The following is a 25523-nucleotide window of genomic DNA, read 5'->3' on the forward strand; positions in this document are numbered from 1 at the left end:
ATATGTGATATATATATTACATATATATACATACATATATGTATATTGCTATTTACCAAAAATAAAACTGAGAAAATTCTAAAATATTTTTAATTCATTAAAAATATATACTCATTGCATGTTAAGATTTTTTTTCTTAGGAAAAATAAAAAGAGTGGCATTGTTTTACATTATTTAAAATCTCTTCAATATCTGGGCTAGCAGAAGATACATGGGTTCTCATGTCTGCTTCACATATTTCATTAGTTCTCAGAGCTATGATGGCATCACCCACGATGGAACAAAATACGTAGGAATTTATTCCATCTTTCTCTGCATCTCTCTTCTAATAATTTTCCTCTAGGCCTTTGGCAGAATTTGTCTTTTGTTCTACCCTACTTCTCTTGATCAACCAGATAAAACAAACATATAGCTTTTGTTCAGGCAGGAAAGATCAGTCTTCCTAATTCAAATAGGGCTGCCACTTTCCATAAATTCTCAGTTCTAGTAGGTAGGATTCCTTGGAAACCAGTTTTAAAATGCTCATTGTTGTTAGAGTTCAATAGATAAAACCCTCTTTTCTTCTTTTAAAAAAATTTTTTTAAATTTTTTTTTTTTTAACGTTTATTTATTTTTGAGACAGAGAGAGACAGAGCATGAACGGGGGAGGGTCAGAGAGAGGGAGACACAGAATCTGAAACAGGCTCCAGGCTCTGAGCTGTCAGCACAGAGCCCGACGCGGGGCTCGAACTCACAGACCGCAAGATCATGACCTGAGCCAAAGTCGGCCGCTTAACCAACTGAGCCACCCAGGCGCCCTTCTTTTAAAAAATTTTTAAAATGTTTATTTTTGAGAGAGAAAGAGCATGAGCGTGGGAGGGGCAGAGGAGAGAGAGAGAGAGAGAGAGAGAGAGAGAGAGAGAGAGAGAGAATGAATGAATCATAAGCAGGCTCCGCACTGAAAGCAGAGCACCCAGTGTGGGACTCAAACTCATGAACTGTGAGATCATGACCTGAGCCAAAGTTGGATGCTTAACCTACTGAGCTACCCAGGTGCCCACCCTTTTCTTCTTCTTGAGTCGGAAACCAGTGACAGAGAACTACAGGACAGACTGGATGACATGTCTGTAGATTTGCAGCTGACTTGCTCACTGCTCTTGGGCAGCCAGCACCACTGCAGACTTCCCCTGCAGAGGCAGATCAGGTAAAAGAGAAAATCCAGAAGGGGCTGGGCCAAATGGCCTAATGTCTTCCCCCAAACTTTCCAGTCATCTTTCATTCTTTTTCTGCTAAGCAGGAGAGGAATAAGACCAGGAACCTTATTCCAGAAAGGCTGAGAAATGTACCCTTTCATCCAACAAGATGTTTGTTTATATTTTATCTATTTTGTAAATGTAAAGGATAGAGTTTTATTGTCATGAATTTGGAGTGGCTATAACAAACAACCTTCTCTTGCTCAGTAATGACTAGAATAAGGCTTGAGATCACTCTTCCAAAATCATCTTTTCCCCTCTATCTCTTTACAACATTGTTTATAATCCTATAGAACAGGTCAGTACATTTAGTAGCCTAAAAGTGCATGATGGCGATTTATCAATAGATAAAGATAAAATTAGATATTGCATTGCTTTAAATTAGATGTCTTGTGAAAGCTTTAATGAAATATGAATGGCCATGTCATCTGCCTTATGTGTTTTTAGGCTAAAACCATCCCCATTATGAATCAATTTTAATGTTAATACATTCATGGGGGATGATGTTCTAGGAAGTAAAATGCAAAAAGTTGGGTTTTGGGATCACATAGAACTAGTTTTCATCCCAGTCCTGCCATTTACTAGCTGTGTGACCTTGAACAGTTTCTAATTCCATATCTTATCTCAACTTCATTTCTCTGAATTATAAAATAGAGAAAATAATAACACTTTCCTCATAAGATTGTTATGAAGCTTAAATAAGAAAATGCTGGGGGCACCTGGGTGGCTCAGTCAGTTCAATGTCTGACTCTTAGTTTCTGCTCAGGTCATGATCTCCTGGTTCATGAGATTGAGCCCCGTGTCAGGCTCTGCACTGATGTGGGATTCTCTCTCTCCCTGTCTCTCTGCCCCTCCTCTGCTGTGTGCTCTCTCTCTCAAAATAAATAAAATAAAAAATTAAAAAAAAAAAAAAAAGAAAATTCCAGCAAAGCATTATTTATTTTGGGGGCATAATAATTGTTTATTAAACATTATGTATATTATTTTTTGTGTAATATAAAACATTGGGCAGTTACATAACATTTTACTTCCTCATTTTCTGACTTCTGCTTGAAGTTTCAACCGTTGGCCTATACTGAGGGGTATTATAAAATAAATGTTTGAAATTAACCATGTGTCTTTGAAACAGTTGTTGAGGACTTTTTGTCATAGTATCCTCTCTGTAAACACCTTGGGGAAAATAGTTCTTTCAGGTCTCAGTCTGAGGAATTGATGTCTCTTTTCCAAACTTTGAGTTTGTGTTTCTACATTTTTTTTAATTGCTAAAGAAGCTCAGAACCAAACTTGCAGCCCTCCTGTGGCAAGGTGGACTGGATTTTATGACGTATATTTTTATTTTTAATCTTTATTTTTTCTTCCTCACCTCATCTTTGTATTCTCTTCGTCTCCAGTTTCCTCATATAATTTTTACCTTGTTTTTGCTGCATCTTGTAAGAGACTTCAAATACTTTATGAGTGAGAAGAAACATAGATAATTACCCCTCCCTTTTTTTTTTTTTGAGAGAGAGAGAGAGCAAGCGAGCATGATTAGGGGAGGGGCAGAGAGAATCCTAAGCAGGTTCCACATTCAACACCGAGTCCAATGAGGGGCTTGATCTCACAACCCAGAGATCATGAACTGAGCCGAAATCAAGAGTCAGATGTTTAACTCACTGAGCCACTAGGCACCCCCATAGGTAAATACATTTAAAATAAAAATGCTTGAGTGTAAAATAAATCTTTAAAACTTAGGAACACACTTGACCTAAAGAAATGTTGGTAATTTCATTTGATTAGGGTTTGTTTGTTTGTTTGTTTGTTTTGCCATTGTATAAAGCTAGTTTAGATTAAAATGCTTTGGTGATTTCTGATATGGGTGGCTGTACGTCATAATGTCACTGATCACCCATGAGTCTATGTATGCTCTTCAATATCAAACACATAACAATATGTAGTATTGCTCTCACCCAGTAACTGTCTAGATATAATTGATATGTTTGTCTTGTAGTCTTGAGTGAGCGGAGTTGAGGTTTTAGAGTGCCACAAAACTGAAGGAATGCAGTATCAAAAGGCTTGAAAACTAATACTTCTTTTATAAGGAAACCTGGGCGTAAAGTGACAGGGCAGATTGTGGTGGAATGTAGATATGAAAAGTTGGGGAAAGAGTTACATAAAGCAGGTAGGAAATGTATAACCAGGGGCACCAGACAATTGGACTTCTTGTTCAGTGTTGGTTCAGGTTCAATTTAGGGAATATTTTGAGGTTTTATATTGCTTGAGTGATTTCAAAGTATTTTATTTTGTGTCTGTTTACAGTGGTTCTGTTATTCTCCTGGTCTTTCCAACTCAAATCTCAAATATTAAAAACTATTATTTTTTTCCTAACTCTAATTTCCTTCCACTAAATGTAATCAGCTATCAAATCCTATGGTATCTTTCTTTGAATCCCATTAGTCAAATTAGAGGTTATAGGAGGTGAGTTGACAATCTTTTCTATCTTCCTAAGTCCACACATCTTCATTCATAATTTCTATTCTTCTTGGTTGGATGTTTAGACTCTTAGGAGATCTTAATGTTTGGCCTTTTGCTTCTCAGATTCACTTTTTTTTTTTTTTTTTTTTTACCTCAATATCAAGTGAACCTATTCCATTGCCTTCATGGCTGACTATCTGTTGCCTACAGGATTGCCTACATTTCTTGGGTACTTTGTATTTTTGTTCTAGTCTACATTTTCGGCCTTATTTCATGCTGTTCTCGTATGTGAACTCTTGCTTGTTGTCCTTATTTCTGTCTTCCCAATATAAGATGCTCATAAAGATTACTAATGATGATCCAACTTTTCAAGTGCTATAGTATTAGGATGAGTCAGTTTTAATTGCACTATGTGTAGTTAAGAAGGTGGAATTTCCGGGGCACCTGGGTGGCTCAGTCGGTTAAGCGTCCGACTTCGGCTCGGGTCACGATCTCATGGTATGTGAGTTCGAGCCCCGCGTCCGGCTCTGTGCTGACTGCTCAGAGCCTGGAGCCTGTTTCAGATTCTGTGTCTCCCTCTCTCTCTGACCCTCCCTCGTTCATGCTCTGTCTCTCTCTGTCTCAAAAATAAATAAATGTTAAAAAAAAAAATTAAAAAAAAAAAAGAAGGTGGAATTTCCTTTTAGTTTTCTTTTTTAGGCTGCTCAGAAGTAAAAGTTTTCCCTAAGAATTTTATATATTCTGATAATCATACCTTGTACCTTGAGGAATTTAGGACTCAATAAGAGTATCCACAAGTTATGTTTAGTATATATGTACTCAAATAATGTTAGCTGCTAATTAATATTTTCAGTGTTTTTTGGCTGGAATTTAACATTTAATGCTGTAACTGTTTTTTACATCCAGAAAGCATTCTGTGTGCTTCCCACTTTCTTGTATTTTATTTTACATTTGAACATTTAAAGTGTAATTCTTATTTTGGACTTATAACAAAGATTCTGCAGTCAAAATCCATCCTCTACCCTGGATAACTTACACTAAACAAGGAATTTTAAGCCCTCCAGTAGGTATGACTCCTGTGGTCTCTTATCAGCTATCTTTTAATAATAATAACTATAAATATTATTAAAGTTGTACAGACATTAGTAACACTTATATTGTTGTATTATCTTACCTTGTAGCATATATCATGGTGTAGCATGTAGCATATATATAGCATCATATATATTTTTAAAGAGGGAAGATACTATGCAGAAACACATTTATCTATTGTTAATTATGTAGTTTGTTACAATGTTTGCATTTTTATTTGTTTGATGATTTTCTTTTTACCACCAGAATAATCCCAGATGGCTGTTTTTAATTTTATACTATTAAAAGAAACCTTGCAGAGCTCATACCAAGTTTAGAATTACAGTTTTCAGAAATGAGTCACAAGACGTGTGTGTGTGTGTGTGTGTGTGTGTGTGTGTGTGTAGAGAGAGAGGTTGGTAATTAAGTCATGGCTATATTAATGATAAAGAACAATGATGTTTGAAACAAAAACCAAGTAACAAGTATAGTTTACCATTGAACAACATGGGTTTGAACTGCATGGGTTTACTTATATGCAGTTTTTTTGGTACAGTACAGTATTTTCTCTTAAGATTTTCTTAACATTTTATTTTTTCTAGCTTTATTGTAAGAATACAGTATAGAATACATATAACATACACAATATGTGTTAATCAACTATTTGTTGTTGGTAAAGCTTCCAGTCAACAGGAGGCTTAGTAGTAGTTAAGTTTTTGAAGAGTCAAAAGTTATACGTGGATTTTCTTTTTTCTTAAATGAAATTTGAATTGTAGCTCATAGTATCATTTTTGACAAGAATATTTTTGTGATTCATACATGTATTTATGCATATATCCATATAGCCTGATATACATTTGCACAGTTTTTATTTTTAAATTTTTGTTTTTTATTTCAAGTCTTTATTTAAATTCTAGTTAGAAATTAACATATATGGTAATATTGGTTTCAGGTGTAGAATTTAGTGATTCATCACTTACATATAACAACCAGTGCTCAACACAAGTGCCCTCCTTAATACCCATCACCCATTTAGCCCATCCCCTGCCCACCTCCCTCCATCAACCCTCAGTTTGTTCTCTATTGTTAAGTCTTTTATGGTTTGCTTTCTTCTCTCTCTCTGTCTCTCTTTTCCTTTCCCCTATGTTCATCTGTTTTGTTTCTTAAATTCCATATATGGGTAAAAATCCTATGGTATCTGTCTTTCTCATACATAGATTTTCAACTGCATGGGGAAGAGGAGAATCAGTGCCCCTATCCCTTCATTGTTTGAGGGTCAATTATAAATAGCTTTCCCTTATAGTGGTTTTTCCCTTTGAGTTATTAACTTGATATGGGATTATGTCTTATTTATACATCATAAATGCTTACTCTGTTTATGGCTAGATGGTATAAATAGCATATACTAGTGTTAATAAAGTATTAATAAACTAGTATTTAATAAAGTTTATAATTTTCTGAAAAATTTTATATGTGGCAAGTAGTCTTGAATAAAAGTTCATACATATGGACAAAAAGCTTGCATTCTAAATGTTTGTATATCAGTATCTCAGCCTTTTCTAAAAAAGTTATTTAAATGATTTAAAAATATTAATAACTACCTGGTTTTTATAGAACTTCTCACCCATAATTTCCTTTTTCTTTTAAAGATCAGTGGATAAATCTGTCATAGTGTATGATACTGTAAGTATTTCAAAATCTTGCATGTGTGATATGCGTAAATTATGTTTATTAGGGTACTGAACTTCAAGTTTTGTTAGGCAAGATGGATAAAATACTTTCTTTTCTTTTTAGAGTGCCTAAGAATATACATTTTCAAAAGTGCTAAGATAGTTATGCAAGTTATTGGTTCTGGGACAGGCCCTTAAATATTTCAGTAATGATTTTAAGATGGATAGATGGCTAAGATAGATGATTAATCTGATCAAAGAAAATACAGATTTAAAGAGCACCAATATCCAAAAAAAAAAAAAAAAAAAAACACTTCAAATTGATTTTTCTTAAATTTTTCTACCAGGTTTCCGTAATAGCAAAGAATGAATATTTACCCCAGGGTTGTGGATGGGTGTGCTGAAAGTGGCCTAGATCACTGGTAGAGATCTGGCTGGCTTTAGAGACTGATAGAAGGAAGAGTAAGTTTTAATAGACTTGGGAAAATGGCAGTTTTTGGTAGAGCCATATGAATAAAGACCGAGTTGCATGAGTATGAAAAAAAAAAATGAACATTTTACATGTAGCAAAGATGTGGTTGATGAAAATATTCTTCAAGAGAAATCCATGTTGAATGGAGCCTTACAATGATGGAATTCAGGCTGCAGCGTGCTAGCAAATGAACCAGAGATGTTAATCATCAAAGTGTAGTCGGTCAAGCAAGGAATCTAAACTAGTCTTCTATGTGGGAATTCAAATCGCGGAGTGCTCTGGCAGGAGATGGAAAAGAATACAAACTGGGTGAAGTAGATCCTGAATGTTTCTCAACAAATTTGCTTAAGATTTTACATTCACAAGAATAGCTAGAACACTAAACTTCCTCCATAAAATATGTATATGAATCTCAGCTAAATACAACTAATTGTACATTTGAAACTAATATAACACTGTTAATTACACTTCACTTTTTAAAAATTAATAAATATATCTAGATGCTAGATGGCCAGCTAAGTGTACTCAAAATCTAAGTGACTAATTTCTCTTCACCGGTCCTGCAGTTGGGTACAAGTCAAATGCCATAGCAAAAATACAGGTCATTTCATGTAATAGATGTTTAGGCTACTGTTAGTAAATTCAAAACCATCAGCAGAAGCCCAGGATCTATTATACTAAAAATTTCTAGGAGGGTGGTCAGCAGACAACAGTGCTAATTACTGAGAGTGAAATAAGTACCTGATAATATTATTAGTTATAGAGGCTGTTCTCTTTTTTTTGGGTAAAGTTTCAACTTACATTAGTGACTAATTATAGTAAAATACTGGTATCATATAAACTATTTATGTCAAATGAGCCTTTATCAGTAACTTTACTCCTGCCTGAGCAAATATAAAGCTGTTTTTATTGTTTTTCAGAATACTGAGAATATACTTCACACATTGACTCAGCACACCAGGTCTGAACTTAACCTTATTTTGTATTAATATAATAAAAAAATTAGTCTGAGGATACATAATAGTTGTTTTTATTAATTAGGTATGTCACAACTTGTGCCTTTGCACCCAATATCCTTTTACTTGCTACTGGTTCAATGGACAAAACAGTGAACATCTGGCAATTTGATCTGGAAACACCTTGCCAAGGTTAGTAAGGGCATCATATTTAACCCAGTTCAATCCCATTCACCATTAAATTTAAAAATCCTGTAATTTTTGGGGGCACCTGGGTGGCTCAATCAGTTAAGTGTCATGATCTCATGGTTCACGAGTTTGAGGCCCAAGTCAGGCTCTGTGCTGACAGCTCGATGCCTGGAGTCTGCTTCAGATTCTGTCTCCCTCTTGCTCTCTGCCCCTCCCCCATTCACACTCTTTCTCTTTCAAAAATAAAAAAACATTAAAAAAAATTTTTTTTAAATCACATAAATTTTTAACAAATTACTCACTTTGCTTTTTCTCAATATGAAGTGTATATCCGAATGTATAATTTAAAAATAATTTTAGAGAATCTAGTGTTTCAAGTAGTTTATATATGTTAAACCTGTTGGTAAATCCTTTTAGGAGCATATTCATGGAAATCATACCTCCCAATTTTTTTATAAGCTATTTATTTGTACGTATACTGTTTTTTCAGATAAATATAGCCTGAGAACAAAATAGAAAGCAGAGTTTTACTTTGTTCGTTTTATTTTTGGCCTCATCAAGCAATGTTGACACATAATTTAGGAATTTTACTTTTATTACTGTCAGAATTAACTGAATAGTGGTGCTGATATGCAGACGATAGAGCAGAGTACTTTTGCTGATATGAATTTTATATAATAAAAAATTGTTTTTCTAGACTGAAAAGTTCCAAGAGAGTAGTATTTAATATAGTATTAAATAATATTGTAACTGTACATAGTGTTATTTGATTTTTTTGAAATTTCTTAAAAGGTTGTTAAAACACAGCTTTAAGGAAATTTTATTTAGTTTTTAATTCTCAGTGAGAATATTCATAAGGGCAATACTTTCCTTCATTGTTATTTTACCTGCCTTTCTGTTTGTGGGTTTGTTTTTAAGCAAGGAGCACAGAAGACGAGGCGAAGCAATTTCCTGAAGACTGGTCAGAGGATGATGTTTCAGTGTGGCTTTGTGCCCAAGGTTTAAATGACCTTGTTGGTATTTTCAAAATGAATAACATTGATGGAAGAGAATTGTTGAATCTCACCAAAGAAAGTCTGGCTGATGATTTGAAAATTGGTAAGATTAGTGGAAGATGGGCATTCTTAAAAGCGACTTTTAATAATTTACTCTGAAATTGGTTTCAGTTGTATTAATGCTTTCCTCTTACTGTTCTGGCACAGTAATTATGCTGGTATATTTCTTTGTAGAGAAGGATTATGTAGGTTAGATTATGGAAAAGAAATGTTATGTGGTATTTCTTTAAGTAACTAAAGCCACCTTGTAATTAATTTTCAAAATGTATTTATTTTAGAAATTGAGATGTAATTCACATGATAAAACTCACCCTTTTATAAGTGTACAATGCAGTGATTTTTAGTATATCCACAGAGTTGTATAGCCATCACCACTGTCTAATCACACAACATTTTCATCCCTTCAAAAAGAAACCCCATGCTCATGAGCGGTCACTCCTCTTTCCCTTTCTTTCTAGCTCCTGGCAACCACTAATCTGCATTTTGTCTCTAAGGATTTGCCTCTTCTTGACATTTCATAGAAATGGAATCATACAATATGCTGCCTTTTCTGGCTTAGCATGTTTTCAGAGTTCATCCATGCTATAGCATATATTAGTGCTTCATTTCTTCTTACGACTAATATTTCACAGTATAAATTTATCACTTTTTGCTATCCATTTATCAGTTGATTGAATTTAGATTGTTTCCATTTTTGACTATTGTGAATAATGCTGCTCTGAACATTTGTGTACACGCTTTTGTGTAGTATCTGTTTGCAGTTTTCTTGGGTGTATAATTGGGAGTGGAATTCGTGGGTCATATAGTAACTCTGTGCTTACATTTGAGGAACTGCCAGACTATTTCCAAAGCAGCTGTGCTATTTTATGTTCTTACCAGCTATATATGAGAATTTCAGTTTCTCTTCTTTTCTTTTTTTTAAATTTTTTTTAATGTCTGTATATTTTAGAGAGAGAGAGAGAGAGACAGTCAGTACGAGCAGGGGAGTGGCAGAGAGAGAGGGAGACACAGAATCTGAAGCAGGCTCCAGGCGCTGAGCTGTCAGCACAGAGCCCCTGATGCGGGAGTTCAACTTGTGAACCGGGGATCATGACCTGAGCCAAAATCAGACACTTAACTGACTGAGCCACCCAGACACCCCAAGAATTTCGATTTCTCCACATCCTCATCAACATGTGTTTTTTTAATTATAGCCATCCTAGTGGTTTCTCATTATGATTTCAGTATACATTTCCTGATGACTGGTGATGTTGAACATCTTTCCATATGCTTGTTAGCTATTTGTAGATCTTCTTTGTGGAAATGTCTGTTAAGATCCTTTGGCCATTTTAAAAACTGGGTTATTTGTCTTTTTATTATTTTTTATATAAATTTGGGTATGAGGCTCTTATTAGATATGTGATTTGGAAATATTTTCTCCCTTTCTGTAGGTTAGCCTTATACTTGCTTGATAGTGCCCTTTGAAGCACAGAAATTTAAAAATTTTGATGAAGTCCAATTTATCTTTTTTCCTATTGTTGCTTAGGCTGTAGGTGTCATACCTAATAAACTATTGCCTAATTCTAAGTCTCAAAGATTTAAACCTGTTTTTCTTCTATGAATTTATACGTCTAGCTCCTACATTTAGGTGTGTGATCAATTTTGACTTAATTTTTGGATATGGTATGAGTATAGGGGTCCAGCTTCACTCTTTCAGATGTCGATATCCAGCTGCTGTCCTAGCACAATTTGTCGAAAAGACTATTCTTGCCTTTTGGGATTGTCTTGGCACCCTTGTTAAAAATCAATTGACCACAAATGTGAGGATTTATTTCTGGATTCTCAATTCTATCATTGACATATTTGTCGATTCTTACACTCACACTGTCTTAATTACTGTAGCTTTGTAGTAGGTTTTGAAATTGAAAAGTGTGGGTCCTCTTTTTTTTTTTCTTCTTCAAGATTGGTTTTGTTTTTCTGGGTCCCTTGCATTTCCATATGAATTTTAGAATCAACCTGTCAATTTCTGTTTAAAATCAGGTGGATTTATTTAATTAACTAATTTATTTATTTTTAAGTTTTAATTTAAATTCCTGTTAACACAGTATAATATTAGTTTCAGGTATACAATATAGTGACTCAACATTTCCATACAACACCTGGTGCTCATCAGAAGTGCACTCCTTAAAAAGCCACTTATTTTGCTGTTGCATGGGTGGCTCAGTTAAGTGCCCAACTCTTTTTTTTTTTTAATGTTTAATGTTTATTTTATTTTTGAGAGACAGAGAGAGAGCACAAGCTGGAGAGGAGCAGAGAGAGAGAGAGAGAGACACAGAATCCAAAGCAGGCTCCAAGCAGCTCTGAGCTATCAGCACAGAGCCTGACGTGGGGCTCAGACTCATGAGCCACCAGATCATGACCTGAGCTGAAGTTGGACAGTTAACTGACTGAGCCACCCAGGTGCCCCAAGTGTCCAACTCTTGATTTCAGCTCAGGTCATGATCTCGTGGTTTGTGAGTTTGAGCCCCGCATCAGGCTCTGAGCTGACAGTGCAGAGCCTGCTTTGGATTGTGTTTCCCTCTCTCTGTGCTCCTCCCCCACTTGCTCTTTATCAAAAATAAACATTAAAAAAAAGCCAATTTTGATAGGGCTTATATTGAATCTGTGAATTAATTTGGGGATTATTGTCATCTTAAGTTTTCCAATCCATAAGCACAGGACGTTTTTCAGTTTATTCAGGTCTTCTTCATTTCTTTTAAATTTTTTTTTTTAACGTTTATTTATTTTTGAGACAGAGAGAGACACAGCATGAACGGGGGAGGGGCAGAAAGAGAGGGAGACACAGAATCGGAAGCAGGCTCCAGGCTCTGAGCCGTCAGCCCAGAGCCCGACGCGGGGCTTGAACTCACGGACCGCGAGATCGTGACCTGAGCCGAAGTCGGACGCTTAACCGACTGAGCCACCCAGGCGCCCCTCTTCATTTCTTTTAAAAATGCTTTGTCATTTTCAGTATACAAGTCATTTTTCCTTAAGTGTATAATTCAGTGGTTTTTAGTGTATTCATAGAGTTTTATAACCATCAACAACACTGTCTATTTTCAGAACCTTTTTATCCCCTCAAAAGAACCCCATTCTCTCTCCCTAGCCTCTGGCAACCACTAATCTACTTTGTCTTTATGGATTTGTCTGTTTGGGATATTTCTTGTAAGTGGAACCATACAGTAGGTGCCCTTTGTATCTGGCTTCTTCTATGTAACATAATGCTGTCAAGGTTCATCCATGTTTTGTATGTGTAAGTGCTTCAATATGTAAGGTTTCCAGTTTCTTCACCTCTTTCTCAGTACTTGTTATTACCTGTCACCTTGATTATAGCCACCCTTGTAGATGTGAAGTGGTATTAGATTGTGGTTTGGGTTTGTGTTTACCTAATTATATGGAGTATTTTTTCAAGTTCTTATTGACCATTTATGTATCTTCTTCAGAGAAATGTCTGAGAATTAAAATTGTTAAAAATATTTTTAAACTGGTTTATTTGTCTTTAAGTTGTTGAGTTGTAAGAGTTGTTTATTATGTTCTGGAGACTAGATCCTTATCAAAAATAGTTTGAAGTCTTTTGTTTTTATTTTTTTATTTTTTACGTTTATTTTTGACAGAGTGAGACAAAGCGTGAGTGGGGGAGGGGCAAAGAGAGAAGGAGACAGAATCTGAAGCAGGCTCCAGGCTCTGAGCAAGCTGTCAGCACAGAGCCTGATGCTGGGCTTGAACCCACGAACTGTGAGATTGTGACCTGAGCCAAAGTTGGGTGCTCAACCGACTGAGCCACCCAGGCGCCCCTAGTTTGAAGACTTAATGTCATGCTGTAATAAAACTAATAACCAGACACTACTATTAACATGCTATAATGAAATCCTACTGAGAAAGCATAGAAAATAGGATATCCTTAGTGAGATTTATTGTTAATGAAGAGTCAAATAACAAAAAAAAATATTAAAACCATTTTGGAGTATAGTGTTATACTTTCCTTATATGGTAAATATAGCATATGAGTGTATTTAAATCTCTTGAAATCTTACGGCCTTTAAAAAGTTAACATAATGATGATTTGTGAAAATACTTAGGGTCAGATGGTTTTGTACTCCGGCCATATTATGAGAGCTATTTTTGTATTTCTAATGACTTATTGCCTTTATAATTTATTCTTTCCTCCTGAAAGTTGGTAACAGAGTGTAGCGTTGTTTGTTTGTTTGTTTTTCTGCTGATTTTTGCATCTTCATTAGTTGATTTATTATTACTCTCTCACAATAAATCTTAACAGTACCTTATCATTTAGAAGCACTTAACACTATAAAACAATAATTTCAGATTTCAACCAAGGATGTTTGAAAACAAAAGAAGCATAGTAAAAACAATAGGAATAGAATTCTATTCTGATAGATAAATAATATGAAATTCTTATAGGATTTAATTAATGATTTGAAATAGTTTTTGAAGGATGAGTCCCAGGATTAGTAGTTACAATCATTTTAAACTTCAGTGAAATAAGTTTCAGAACTATCAGGTCAGGCCCAAGCCAAAACTGAAATATAATTTAACTTCTATAGTGGTCTAATAGTGGAATTAGGAAAATTATTATTATGAATGGAGACAAAAATGTTAACATTTTCTAGTAAATAAGGAATCTATTCTGTGTGTTTAAGATTTGGAAAGTTGGCAAATTAAACAGAATAAATTAGTAAATGGGCTAGGGCATTTATTTTTTCACATAATTCTACAGTATTTGAAAGTTTTTATAGAATTATAAAGAATTATAAAGGATCAAGAAGTTAACTTTAATCTTCTACAAGTACTACTTTAAGCTACAGTGAATTTCTTTTAGTCTTGAATTTTAAGAAAAGCAGATTCTTAAGATAGTATATTGGCATAATAGAGAATTGAAATTGAGTCTAAAGAAAAAATGTGCTAAGAGGCAAACTGATGAGTAAATGATAATGAATTTTATTCTTTAGATGCATAACTCTCTTACTTGCTTTTGACTTGTGATACAATTGTTAGAACAGTTCCTAAGTCAATACGTAAATAGGAATTTGTGTATTCGTCATACGGAGGAATTGTGCAGTAAAGCACATTGGGGTGTTAGAGACCAAAGTATGTGTATCTATTATGTTTGACACTTAAGTTACTTTTAAGGAATCAAGCAGTCTATGAAATTTTCTAGTGAGCCTTTTATAAATATATAATAAAGGAACTTTCTATAGACTTGAATATCTGCTGGAGTTTGATGCTTTAATCTAGGATAACCATCCTTTCTTAGGATTGTGTTAATGGAAACCAGGGTATACTAGCCAGTTGTAACTAGAAGATAACTCTTTATATTTAGTCCCATGTTTGCATAAGAAATGTCCAGACAGATTACAGGTACAAAAGATCCTTGACGTTGAGAGAGAGAGCTGTCTTAAGACATTTGTGAATCCACGAATTTGTGAACTCCACTATAGTATTTAATCTCTCATTCAAAAGTCATTAAGTATGACTTTTATCACATCTCGCTTCTGAGATGTGATAGTAGGCAAGCAGTAAATCTGGCCACATGACTTTCATCTGCACCTTGGCTTCAGTTTATTTTTGGGTCTCAGAAATTTTAAATTGCTGCCTGCCTTGGAGTGTGGAATTGCTGTAGATGATATAGTGGTAGAAACCTGGAATGACAAATGCTGAAGAACTCTTCTATATCATGTCAGTCCTTACACCTACATTCAAATAATTATCAATCATAGAGTCCTAATTGGGAATGAAGTTTTTTCAAAAGGCTTCCTCTACCGTTTGCTCTTGTCTTTCCAAGAAACCATAAAGCACATGAGACATTTTTATCATTTTCTAGCTTAAAATTATAATATGAAATTGTTCAATCAGATGCTTTTTCAAACTTTATGCAGCAACTGAACATCCTTAGATTTTGAGTTTCTTCAATTCCTAGAACTACTTCCTTATGTAGATTTTCATTTGTTGCCTAAGTGAACTATCATGAACTACTGGAACATTCACTGTTTTGTTGTTGTTGTTGTTGTTATACACGATTAAAGTGACACAGTCCCTTTAGTTCTGGTCTAGTTACTGTGAGCCTGTGCATGGACCTGCTGCTGGACTGGGCAGTTCAGTTGCTGCTCTTAAATTGGCCCACCACACTTTCCAGTGGGAACTTGTGGGCATTTGGGGGGGGCTCCTTTCCTCAGGCCGGTCAGATGTCCTGTTACTTCCTTCCACACAGGTGTCAACCACAGGTCTGTGGAGGTTGGTGGTTTGTCCTCGCCTGCTTATACGGTGGGGTTTGTGAGACGCCTCGCCACTTTACTTTGTTGCGGAGATTGTCTGTGGGATTTGATTTTGCTCTCTCACTCTTTTTTTATGTGGAGATTCGGAGAAATTAAAAAACTATACTGCTTCTACCACCGACTTATCCAAATCCTTTTGAAAAAAATCCCTACTTGTATCTATCATCATGTTTCCCTTTTCTTTTCCTATCGTTTGTACGTCTTTGTTTTCCCTTGACCATTCTAGTCAGGAGTTGGTTTTTTTTTTTAATAGTTTTTTTAAAAAATATGTTTTTGTTGTTCTGTTCTTTCCTGAGAAACTGGCTTCTGGTTTTGTTGTTCTCTCTCTCTGGGCAGTGGAGAGGTGATGGAGTGACCAGCCTGATGAGCTGTGTTTCTTAGTTCTGGGCGACAGCTCTGTCTTGTTATGGTGCCTCCAGCCATTGCTGGCCTTGCTGCTTCAGCAGTGATCCATACAGGACACAGCTGGTAGAGAGAACGGTAGAGGTATCAAGGTCTCTCTTCCATTCGTGTACACATAGCTCTGCTGTAAGTGGCCATCTTCCATCCCTCACTCTGGAACCCAGTTACCTCTATTTTCTTAGGGGCTTTTCAGAGTTTTGTTTTATATCTTTGGTTGTTATTTGTGTGTAGACTCCATCAGTTCTCAATTATGTAGCATTTTCAGGGTTGGAGAAGAGAGTACAGGAATTGTTGTCCTATTTAACTTGACATCTTATTAAGAACCACATGCCTTTTCAGAGTTACAATAAATATATCCAGATAGTTCCCATTACCCATACTAAGGGTTTACTAGCCATCAGCTGGTAAGGGTCTTTTCTTCCTGAGCAATTAAATTTAATAACACCCACTCCCAACCCCCAGTCACAAAAGGAGATATTTGTTTCTGGCTAAGCTCTGGGGATATCACTTGGTAATTGCTTCCCTGAGGGCAAAGTGATCTGATTCCATTTTTAAATGACATTAAAATTGGACACGGATAACACCCAATTTAACTTTTTCTTATCTGGGGGCATTTTGAAATAGGTTTTCTGTGTTCTCTATTATAAAAATCATAAGCATTCTAAATATTAGCACCCATATTTTTGACAGGGAAATATATATTTTTCATAATATTAAATGCTTCTATATCTTTTTCTTGTATGTTGTATAACTATCCCTTTAAATGAGATGACTTCTAATTGTAAACATGTTGTGGTACTTTTAAAAAACTGTTTAAAAACTCTTCAATTTGGTTTCGGTGAATTACATAGGAAAGAATTCCTAGGAAAGCAGTGCCGTAGTCCCTAAGAGGCAGGCGGCTGCTAGGTTGACTTGCCACACTTCCGTAGATTGTGGGCAATGAATCCGAATAGATTTAAACAGTGTATTCCTCAGGGCACAGCAAGCAGCATGAGCTTCAAGGTTTTTCTTTCCCCCCGAAGTCTTGTGAGGGCAGTTTGTGTCTGTGTCATAGCGGAGATACCCTGAGCTCACGAAACTCTTTCATCTTTTGAGGGGATTGCTAGCAAACCTAGCCCAAGTGTCATTTTATCTTTGTACCTATCAGAGAACAAATCTGCCCTCTGGGAGGGACACAAATTACTGCAAAAAAGTCATCATAAGGGGTGTATAAACACCCTGAAGAATTGCCTCCCAACAAAATAAAAAGCTGATTTGGCTTTTCATGAAAACTGTGAGGTGTTGGGAAATGTAATTTTTTTCTTCTACCCACCCCCCTACCTTCACATGTCTCTGTCTAAAGTAGAACTGTCACTGGGGCACCTGGGTGGCTCAGTCGGTTAAGCGTCCGACTTCAGCTCACGTCATGATCTCGCGGTCCGTGAGTTTGAGCCCCGCGTCGGGCTCTGTGCTGACCGCTCAGAGCCTGGAACCTGCTTCAGATTCTGTGTCTCCCTCTCTCTCTGACCCTCCCCCGTTCATGCTCTGTCTCTGTCTCAAAAATAAATAAACGTTAAAAAAAAATTAAAAAAAATAAAGTAGAGCTGTCAGTTCTAAAAAGGTAAACAGCTAATAACACTAAACCTCCTACAATTAATTACTCTCAACTTCCAGAAGCTGAAAATGAAGGTAGTTTTTAAAACTTGATAAAGTAAAAATGCAAATGAGTGAGTTTAACTTGTGTGTACAGTCTGGGACAAACAGATGAGCTTCATGATTGTGTTTCATATGAGATCGGCCAATAATATTTCCAATTTCAAAAATGTTTTACATATAAGATGGAATTTTTCCATTATTAAACTGAAGATGTTTAAAAATTGTTCTTAGGAAATTTTTTGCTTAAATACATAACCAATAACAACAAGCCTTTTCTAAGGTTGTATGGTATATTACTATTCAGCAGTCTGAAATTCTCAAACTTGTAGAATCTAAGCTTGTTTAGAATAAACTCACCATTAGTTGCTGATTTATTTTAACCACACGATATTCTGTACTATAAATATTGGTTAAAGAATTTATAAAGAAAACCATTCCGTGTGGTCAAACAGTATGTGTGAAGATTTTGGGTTGTAATAGATAACCTCTCTATTTGCTAAAGACTTGCATAAAGGTTACCAGAGGTTCTCCTACCCTAACAGAATAATTTCTTTCCAGAATCTCTAGGGCTGCGGAGTAAAGTGCTGAGGAAAATTGAAGAGCTTAGGACAGAGGTGAAAACCCTTTCTTCTGGAATTCCTGATGAATTTCTATGTCCAATAACTAGGGAGCTTATGAAAGATCCTGTCATTGCATCAGGTATGTGTGATGCTTTTGTAAGTTTGAGGGCATGTTGTGTGCTAAATGAATAAATGATGTAGATAGTTTACAGAAGTTTGTTTAAATGTGGAAAGTTTTTTAAATCTCTGTTTTATAGCTCGTAAGTTTTTTTAAGTCATTTAATCTGAAGTAAACTGTTGAACGTTATATATTTCTTTTGTTTTTAAATGTTTATTTGAGAGAGTGTGTGTGAACCAGTTGGGAAGGGGCAGAGAGAGAGAGGGAGAGAGAGAATTGCAAGCAGGCTCCACGCTGTCAGCACAGAGCCTGACATGGGGCTCCAACTCATGAATGGTGAGACCATGACCTGAGCCGAATCAGGAGTTAGATGCTCAACTCACTGAGCCACCTAGGTGCCCTGAACATTGTATATTTCGTAATAAAACTGGATGGAGTAGGTTAGGACAAAAGGAGTAAGTTTAAACTTATGAAATTTCACAAGTTTAAACTTGTGAAATGCGTGTTCGGTTATAAGAATGCAAGTTAAAATACTGTTTTTGAGATAGACTGTTGAGATCTCTTATGTTTATTTTGTCTACCATGAATTTAAACAACCTTACAGGAATAAGATTTAAAGATTATGAAGTTGCATCATTCCACATTAATTTCTAATCTTTGTCAATAGACATAGGCATACATACTTTATCTAGTTGTGATCAGTGAATCCATATTTTTTTTATCTTTGTGTAAAACTTTATACACTTCTAAATATTGACTTAGCCTAAATAACTTTATTCCACTGTGGCTCTATGCTACATTTTGACTCTTGCAAACACATACAAACACCAAACAGTAGAAATCTTTATTTTGTAAATATCATTGCACTGATATCTTAGTACTTATTTTTTTCTATTATTACCCATTACTTAGGGTTATTTTTATGGTATGTGTGCTCCAACGAGAATATTTTATGAACATGAAAAAGAACAATTTTGACAGTTTTTGTTAGGATATTCAGTGGACATTTGAAAAGTGTGTGGTCTTTCCCCATTGTATGGTCTTGGCATCCTTGTTGAAGATCATTTGGCCACATATGTGAGGATTTATTTCTTGGTTATTTCCTTCCATTGGTCTATATGTTTGTCTTAGTATAGTCAGTACCATACTATTTTGATTACTATAACTTTGTAATATGTTTTGAAATCAGGAAGTGTGAGGCCTCTGGCTTTGTTCTTTCTCAGGATTGTTTTAGCGCTTTAGAGTCCTTTGGGATTCCATGTGAATTTTAGTATGGATTTTTTTCTATTTCTGTAAAAAGTGTCATTGGGATTTTGATGGAGGTTGTGTTGCATCTATAGATGACTTTGGGTAGTATGGAATTTTAACAACATTAACTCCTCCAATCCATGAATACAGGATGCCTTTCCATTTATTTGTGTCTTCTTTACTTCTTTCCACAATGTTTTGTAGGTTGCCAGGAATTTGTGTAAAAGCTTGCCAGGAATTTGATGAGAATGGTGTTTAATCTATAGAGCAATTCAGAATCGACATTTCCAACTCATGAATATCACACAGCTCTCCATTTATTTAGGTCTTTATATTTCAGTCTATAGGTTTTGCCCATACTTTGCTAATACTGTCCTTAGGTATTTACTATTTTTATGACACTATAAATACTAGTTGTGGGGTGCTTCAGTGGCTCAGTCAATTAAGCATCTGACTCTTGATTTTTCACTCAGGTCATGATCTCACAGTTCATAAGGGTAGCCCATGTTGGGCTCTGCACTGACAGTGAGGAGCCTGCCTGGGATTCTCTCTCTCCCTCTCTCTGCTCCTCTCCCATGCATGTGCACATGCACACCCTCTCTCTATCAAAGATAAATAAACTTTTAAAAAAGTAGTTTTTAAAAATTTTCAATTCCCAATTCTTCATTGCTTGGTATTCCACAGTTGATTTTGTAGACTGACTTTGTATTCTGTGACCTTGCTTAGTTTATTGGTAATAATAGCTCTTTCATAGATTTTCTTCATACGTGATCATATCATCTGCAAGTAGGGATTTGTATTTCCAATGTGTATGCCTCCTTCTGTCCCCACTCCTTTTCCTGTTTCTTGTTACACTGGCTAGGATTTGCAGTGCAATGTTGAATAGAAGTGGTAAGAGTAGATAGTCATACCTTAATCTGCTCTTGGGCGGGGGGTGGGGGGGGGAGCATTCAATCTTTCGCCATTAAGTATGATGTAAGCTGCCTTCTATCAAGTTAGAGAAGTTTTCTTCTATCTCTAATTGCTGAGAATATTTAAAATGTTTATCCACTGAAATAAGATGGTTTTTCTCCTTTATCCTGTATTGATTGATTACTGTATTCATTTCCTGTTGCTGCCATATCAAATCATCACAAAATTAGTGGCTTAGAACAACATTTCTGTAGGTCAGAGGCCCAGTACATTCTCACAGGCTAAAGTCAAGGTATTGGCATGTTCTGTTCCTTGCTGGTGGCTCTAGGGAAGAATCCATTTCTTACTCATTTAGGTTGTTGGTAGAATTCAGTACCCTGCGATTTTAGGACTGAGGCCTGTATGTTTTTGCTGGCTATAAGCTGAGGGCTGTTTCCAGCTGTGGTAGGCAGAATGTCCATGTCCTAGATCCCCAGAGCCTATGAATGTTACAAGGCCAAAAAGGTTTTGTAGATGCGATTAAGGATCTTGAGATGAAAGCGTCTCCTGTATTATCTGGGTAGACCCAGTGTAATCACAAGGATCCTTATAAGTGAAAGAGGGAAGCAGAAGAGTTGGGCAGAGAAGGAGATGTGACAACAGGATAGAGGTTATTATCTGATACTAGACAATGAGCTAAGGAATTTAGGCAGCCTCTAGAAGCTAATAAAGACAAGGGAAGAGATTTTCTGTCCCCTGGAGTCTTTGGAGAGAATGCCACCCTGCTGACACCTTGATTTCAACCCAGTGAAACTGATGTCATATTTCTGATTTGCAGAACTGTAAGATAACAAATTGTGTTAAGCCACTAAATTTGTAGTATTTTGTTCTAGAGGCAATAGGAAACTAATACACTGGCCTCGTGGACTGTTTCATTTCTTGGCTTGGGGCCTTTTTCCATCTTCAAACCTAGTGACAGTATCTTTCTTGTATCACATTGCATCTCTTTGACCCACCTTCCTACCTTCCTCTTTGGCTTTTAAGAGCTCATGTGATACGATAATTTCCTGTCTTAAAATCAGCTTATTAGTGACCTTAATTCCTTTGCAACCTTAGTTTTCTTTTGCCATGTTAATGTAACACAGTCATAGGTTCCAATTAGGATGTGGACATATTTGTGAGTCATTATTCTACTTAACACAATTTAGATTCGTTGATTTTTTTTTTTTATTGTGATGATATACATATATATAAAACCATTTTAACAATTTTTGAGTGTACAATTCAGTGGTATTGAATTTGACTATTCTGGATACCTCATAGAAGTAGAATCATGGAATATTTGTCCTTTTGTGTTGACTTATTTTACTTAGTATAATGTCTTCGGGGTTCATGCACACTGTAGCATGTGTCACAATTGCTTTCCTTTTTAAAGCTGAAAAATATTTCATTGTGTGGATATACCATATTTGGTATATACATCCAGCCATGGACATTTGGGTTGTTACTCCCTTTTGGCTATTGTGAATAATGCCACTGTGAACATGAGTGTACAAATACCTGCTCAAGTCCCTGCCTTTAGTTCTTTTGGGTATATACCCAGAAGTGGAATTGTTAGGTCATATAGTAATTCTATATTTAATTTTTTGAGGAACCACCATACCATCTCCACAGGGGCGGCACTATTTTACATTCTCACCAGCAGTGCACAAGGGTTCCAAGTTTTCTACATCCTTGCCAGGACTTGTTATTTTCTGGTGTTTGTATTGTTTTATAATAGCCATCCCGATGGGTGTGAGGTGGTAGCTCATTGCGGTTTTGATTTACATTTCTCTAGTGATTAGGATGCTGACCTTCTTATGTACTTATTGACCATTTTATATGTCTTCTTTGGAGAAATGTCTATTTAAGTCCTTTGCCATTTTTCAATCTGTTTTTGTTGTTTAGTTATAGGAGTCATTTATGTATTCTGGATATCAATCCCTTATCAGATATGATTTAGAAATGTAGCTCCCATTCCACAGGTTGCCTTTTCACTTTGTTATAGGGCCCTTTGATACACAAAAGTTCTTAATTTTGATGAAGTCTAGTTTATTTTTTCTTTTACTGCATGTGTTTTTGGCGTTATATTTGGGAAATCATTACCAAATCCAATGTCTTGAAGCATTCCCCTGAGTTTTATTATCTTTTGTATATGGTCTACTTATCCTTTTGTATGCAGATACTCACTTCACCAACCCCGTTTGTTAAAGAATGGTCTTGGCACCCTTGTTGAAAACACTTGACTATGTGGGGGTTTGCTTCTCTTATATTCTATTGGTCTACATATCTGTCTTTATGCCAGTACCATACTGTTTTGATTACTGTAGCTTTGTATATAGTAACTTTTGAAATCAAGAAATGTGAGTCTTCCAACCTTTTTTTCTTCAGGATTGTTCTGGCTCTTTAGGATCTATTGTAATTCATACACAAAATGTCTTTGGGATTTTGAGAGGGATTGCAATGGGGATCACATGGACTCTATAATTTCTTTAGGTAGTATGGGAATTTTAACCACTGTCTTCCAGTCCATGAGCAGGATGCCTTTTTTGTTTAATTTCTTACAGCAATGTTCTATAGTTTTCAGCATACAAGTCTTTCACCTCTTTAAGTTTATGACTAAGTATTTAATTCTTTTTGATGCTATTTGTAAATAGAATTTTCTTAATTTCGTTTTTGGATTCTTTATGGTCAGTGTGTGGAACCACAGCTGATTTTTATATGTTGATTTTTGTATCCTGCAGCTTTGCTGAATTGATTTCTTAGAACTTTCTTTTGGAATCTTTAGGGTTTGAATTATCTTCTTCACTTATTGCTGGATTTGACATGCTAATATTTCCAGCATTGTTGTATCTGTGTTCTTAAGAGATATTGGAGTTTTCTTGCTTTATTATAGGAAAGTTTCTTTTAATTATAATTCCAAATCTAGCTTTTAATACATAATTTCATCAAATTAGATTTCTGAGTATTCTCTCTTCTTGGAGGTTTGCATTTTCTGTTACCTTAAAATATACTTGTTGGCATCATTTAATATATTTTTTGTTGAATTGTATCTCATTTGTTTTAATCTTGATTCTCTTTTTGTTTATAGTTGCATAGTATTTTTCTTTCAATCTACTTTTAAAATAAACGTAGTGTACATCTTGATGTAACTTTATCTAAATTGAATCATAAAGTAGGTCTTTCTGGAGTTCTTAAGCTTCTGAAGCATTGTTTGATTTATCCATGTTGTTGTACAAAGCAGTAATTTGTTTAACTTTTATGTGTCAATATACTATAAATTATCCATTCTGTCATTGTTACCTGCCATGAATCTTTATTCATGTTTTTTGGTGAACACACATATGCATTGTTATTGGGTATATTCCATAGAGTAGATATGCACAGGTTATTATCCAGAGTGGTTGAAACAGCGTTACCCCCTCCAGCAGTGTATAAGAATTATAGTTCCTCCATAGCCTTCTATTTGGTATGGCCTGTGTCTTCCACATGCAGTTCTAAAAAATGACAGGTCTGTACACTTGGTCCAGTTACCCCAGTGCCAACATTTTGCAAAATGATATATCACAAGTAGGATATGAACATTGATGCAATCTACCAAGCTTATTTAGATTTCCCCAGCTCCAAGTTTGTCCCTTTTGGAAGTTTGAGCATCAGCCACCAGTCAAGACAGAACAGCTCCAAACCTACACACCTTCTTTTGCCTTTTTCTAACTATATCCATCACCTGCCTGCTCTCTCCTCATTCTGTTCTCCATTTCTTTCAAAAAATTTTTTTAAACATTTATTTTTAAGAGACAGAACACGAGTTGGGGAGGGGCAGAGAGAGAGAGACAGGGAAACACAGAATCTGAAGCAGGCTCCAGGCTCTGAGCTGTCAGCACAGAGCCTGACATGGGGCTTGAACCCATGAACCATGAGATCATGACCTGAGCTGAAGTTGGACACTTAACTGACTGAGCCAACCAGGCGCCCCTCTATTCTCCATTTCTAAACTTTGTCATTTCAAAAGTACCTTATGAATGGAATCATATAGTAAATAACATTTGGGGATTAGGTTTTTTCAATTAGCATTATCCAGGGAGAGTTGCCATTCATTTATTTTTAGTCTTCCTGTGTTACTTTTAGAGGTGTTCCCTGTGGAAAACATACAAAAACATACATATAGTTGAAGTTGAATTAAAATCTCAGTCTTCATCTTTAGTGGAATTGAACTGATGGCTTTATATTGTGATTGATAAATTTGGGCTAATTCCTGCCAACATATTTCCACTTGATTCTGCTTTCTTCTAGCTCGTTTCCCCCTTCTTTCCTGAATTTTTCTGAATTAATCACATCCTTTTTGGTGTTTTTCCCTTGATGTTTCAGAAGGCCTCTATACCTTATCTGTTAAACTAACTGCCTCAGAAGCATTCTTACAGAGTATTTTTAAAAAGCAGCATGCAGGGGCGCCTGGGTGGCTCAGTCGGTTAAATGTCCGACTTCGGCTCAGGTCACGTTCTTGCGGTCTGTGAGTTCGAGCCCCGCATCAGGCTCTGGGCTGATGGCTTGGAGCCTGCTTCCGATTCTGTGTCTCCCTCACTCTCTGCCCCTCCCCCATTCATGCTCTGTCTCTCTCTGTCTCAAAAATAAATAAATGTTAAAAAAGATTTTTTTTTTTAAAGCAGCATGTGATTGGTGAAAAACAAGCAATAGAGAAATATATATTTTGAAAATGTGGAGGCTTTGATATATCCATCCAGATATTTTTCTATTTATAATTTCATCCTGTGACAAAGCAATATGATACAATCTTTTAAAAAATTGCTTTCATTTACTTAATATATCAGAGAGTATTTCATGTTAGTATATTCAGAACTACCTCATTCTCAACTACAGGATGTATTTCATGGCATGACTGTGCCATAAAGTTTTCCAAGTAATTCTGTAGAAAAAATCCTTAGTCATGTAGTATATACAGGTACACTTATTTAAATGTAACTATTGGATAAAAATCTTAATATTGATAGGTACTGCCATACTTTAATTATGCTCATCTTTCATTCTTTTTAAAAACTGGCTTGGGGCGCCTGGGTGGCTCAGTCGGTTAAGCGTCCGACTTCAGCTCAGGTCATGATCTTGCGGTCCGTGAGTTTGAGCATCGGGCTCTGTGCTGACAGCTCAGAGCCTGGAGCCTGTTTCAGATTCTGTGTCTCCCTCTGTCTCTGACCCTCCCCTGTTCATGCT

At 35.8% G+C, this 25523-nt stretch overlaps 1 protein-coding gene across 6 annotated transcripts in view; it reads left to right on the top strand.

Moving 5' to 3' along the window:
- Nucleotides 1–25523, top strand: part of WDSUB1 (WD repeat, sterile alpha motif and U-box domain containing 1) — a 51314-nt gene that overhangs the window by 14047 nt on the left and 11744 nt on the right. For all 6 annotated transcript variants that reach the window (XM_078451264.1, XM_078451266.1, XM_078451263.1 and 3 more), the window contains 5 exons: nucleotides 6404–6437; nucleotides 7817–7857; nucleotides 7938–8044; nucleotides 8960–9139; nucleotides 18000–18140. In XM_078451264.1, coding sequence (XP_078307390.1) covers nucleotides 6404–6437; nucleotides 7817–7857; nucleotides 7938–8044; nucleotides 8960–9139; nucleotides 18000–18140 — 503 coding nt within the window. The remainder of the gene's footprint in view (nucleotides 1–6403; nucleotides 6438–7816; nucleotides 7858–7937; nucleotides 8045–8959; nucleotides 9140–17999; nucleotides 18141–25523) is intronic.

Source organism: Panthera onca, chromosome C1 (genome assembly GCF_046562875.1).
Source record: "Panthera onca isolate mPanOnc1 chromosome C1, mPanOnc1 haplotype 2, whole genome shotgun sequence".
Taxonomy (NCBI): domain Eukaryota; kingdom Metazoa; phylum Chordata; class Mammalia; order Carnivora; family Felidae; genus Panthera; species Panthera onca.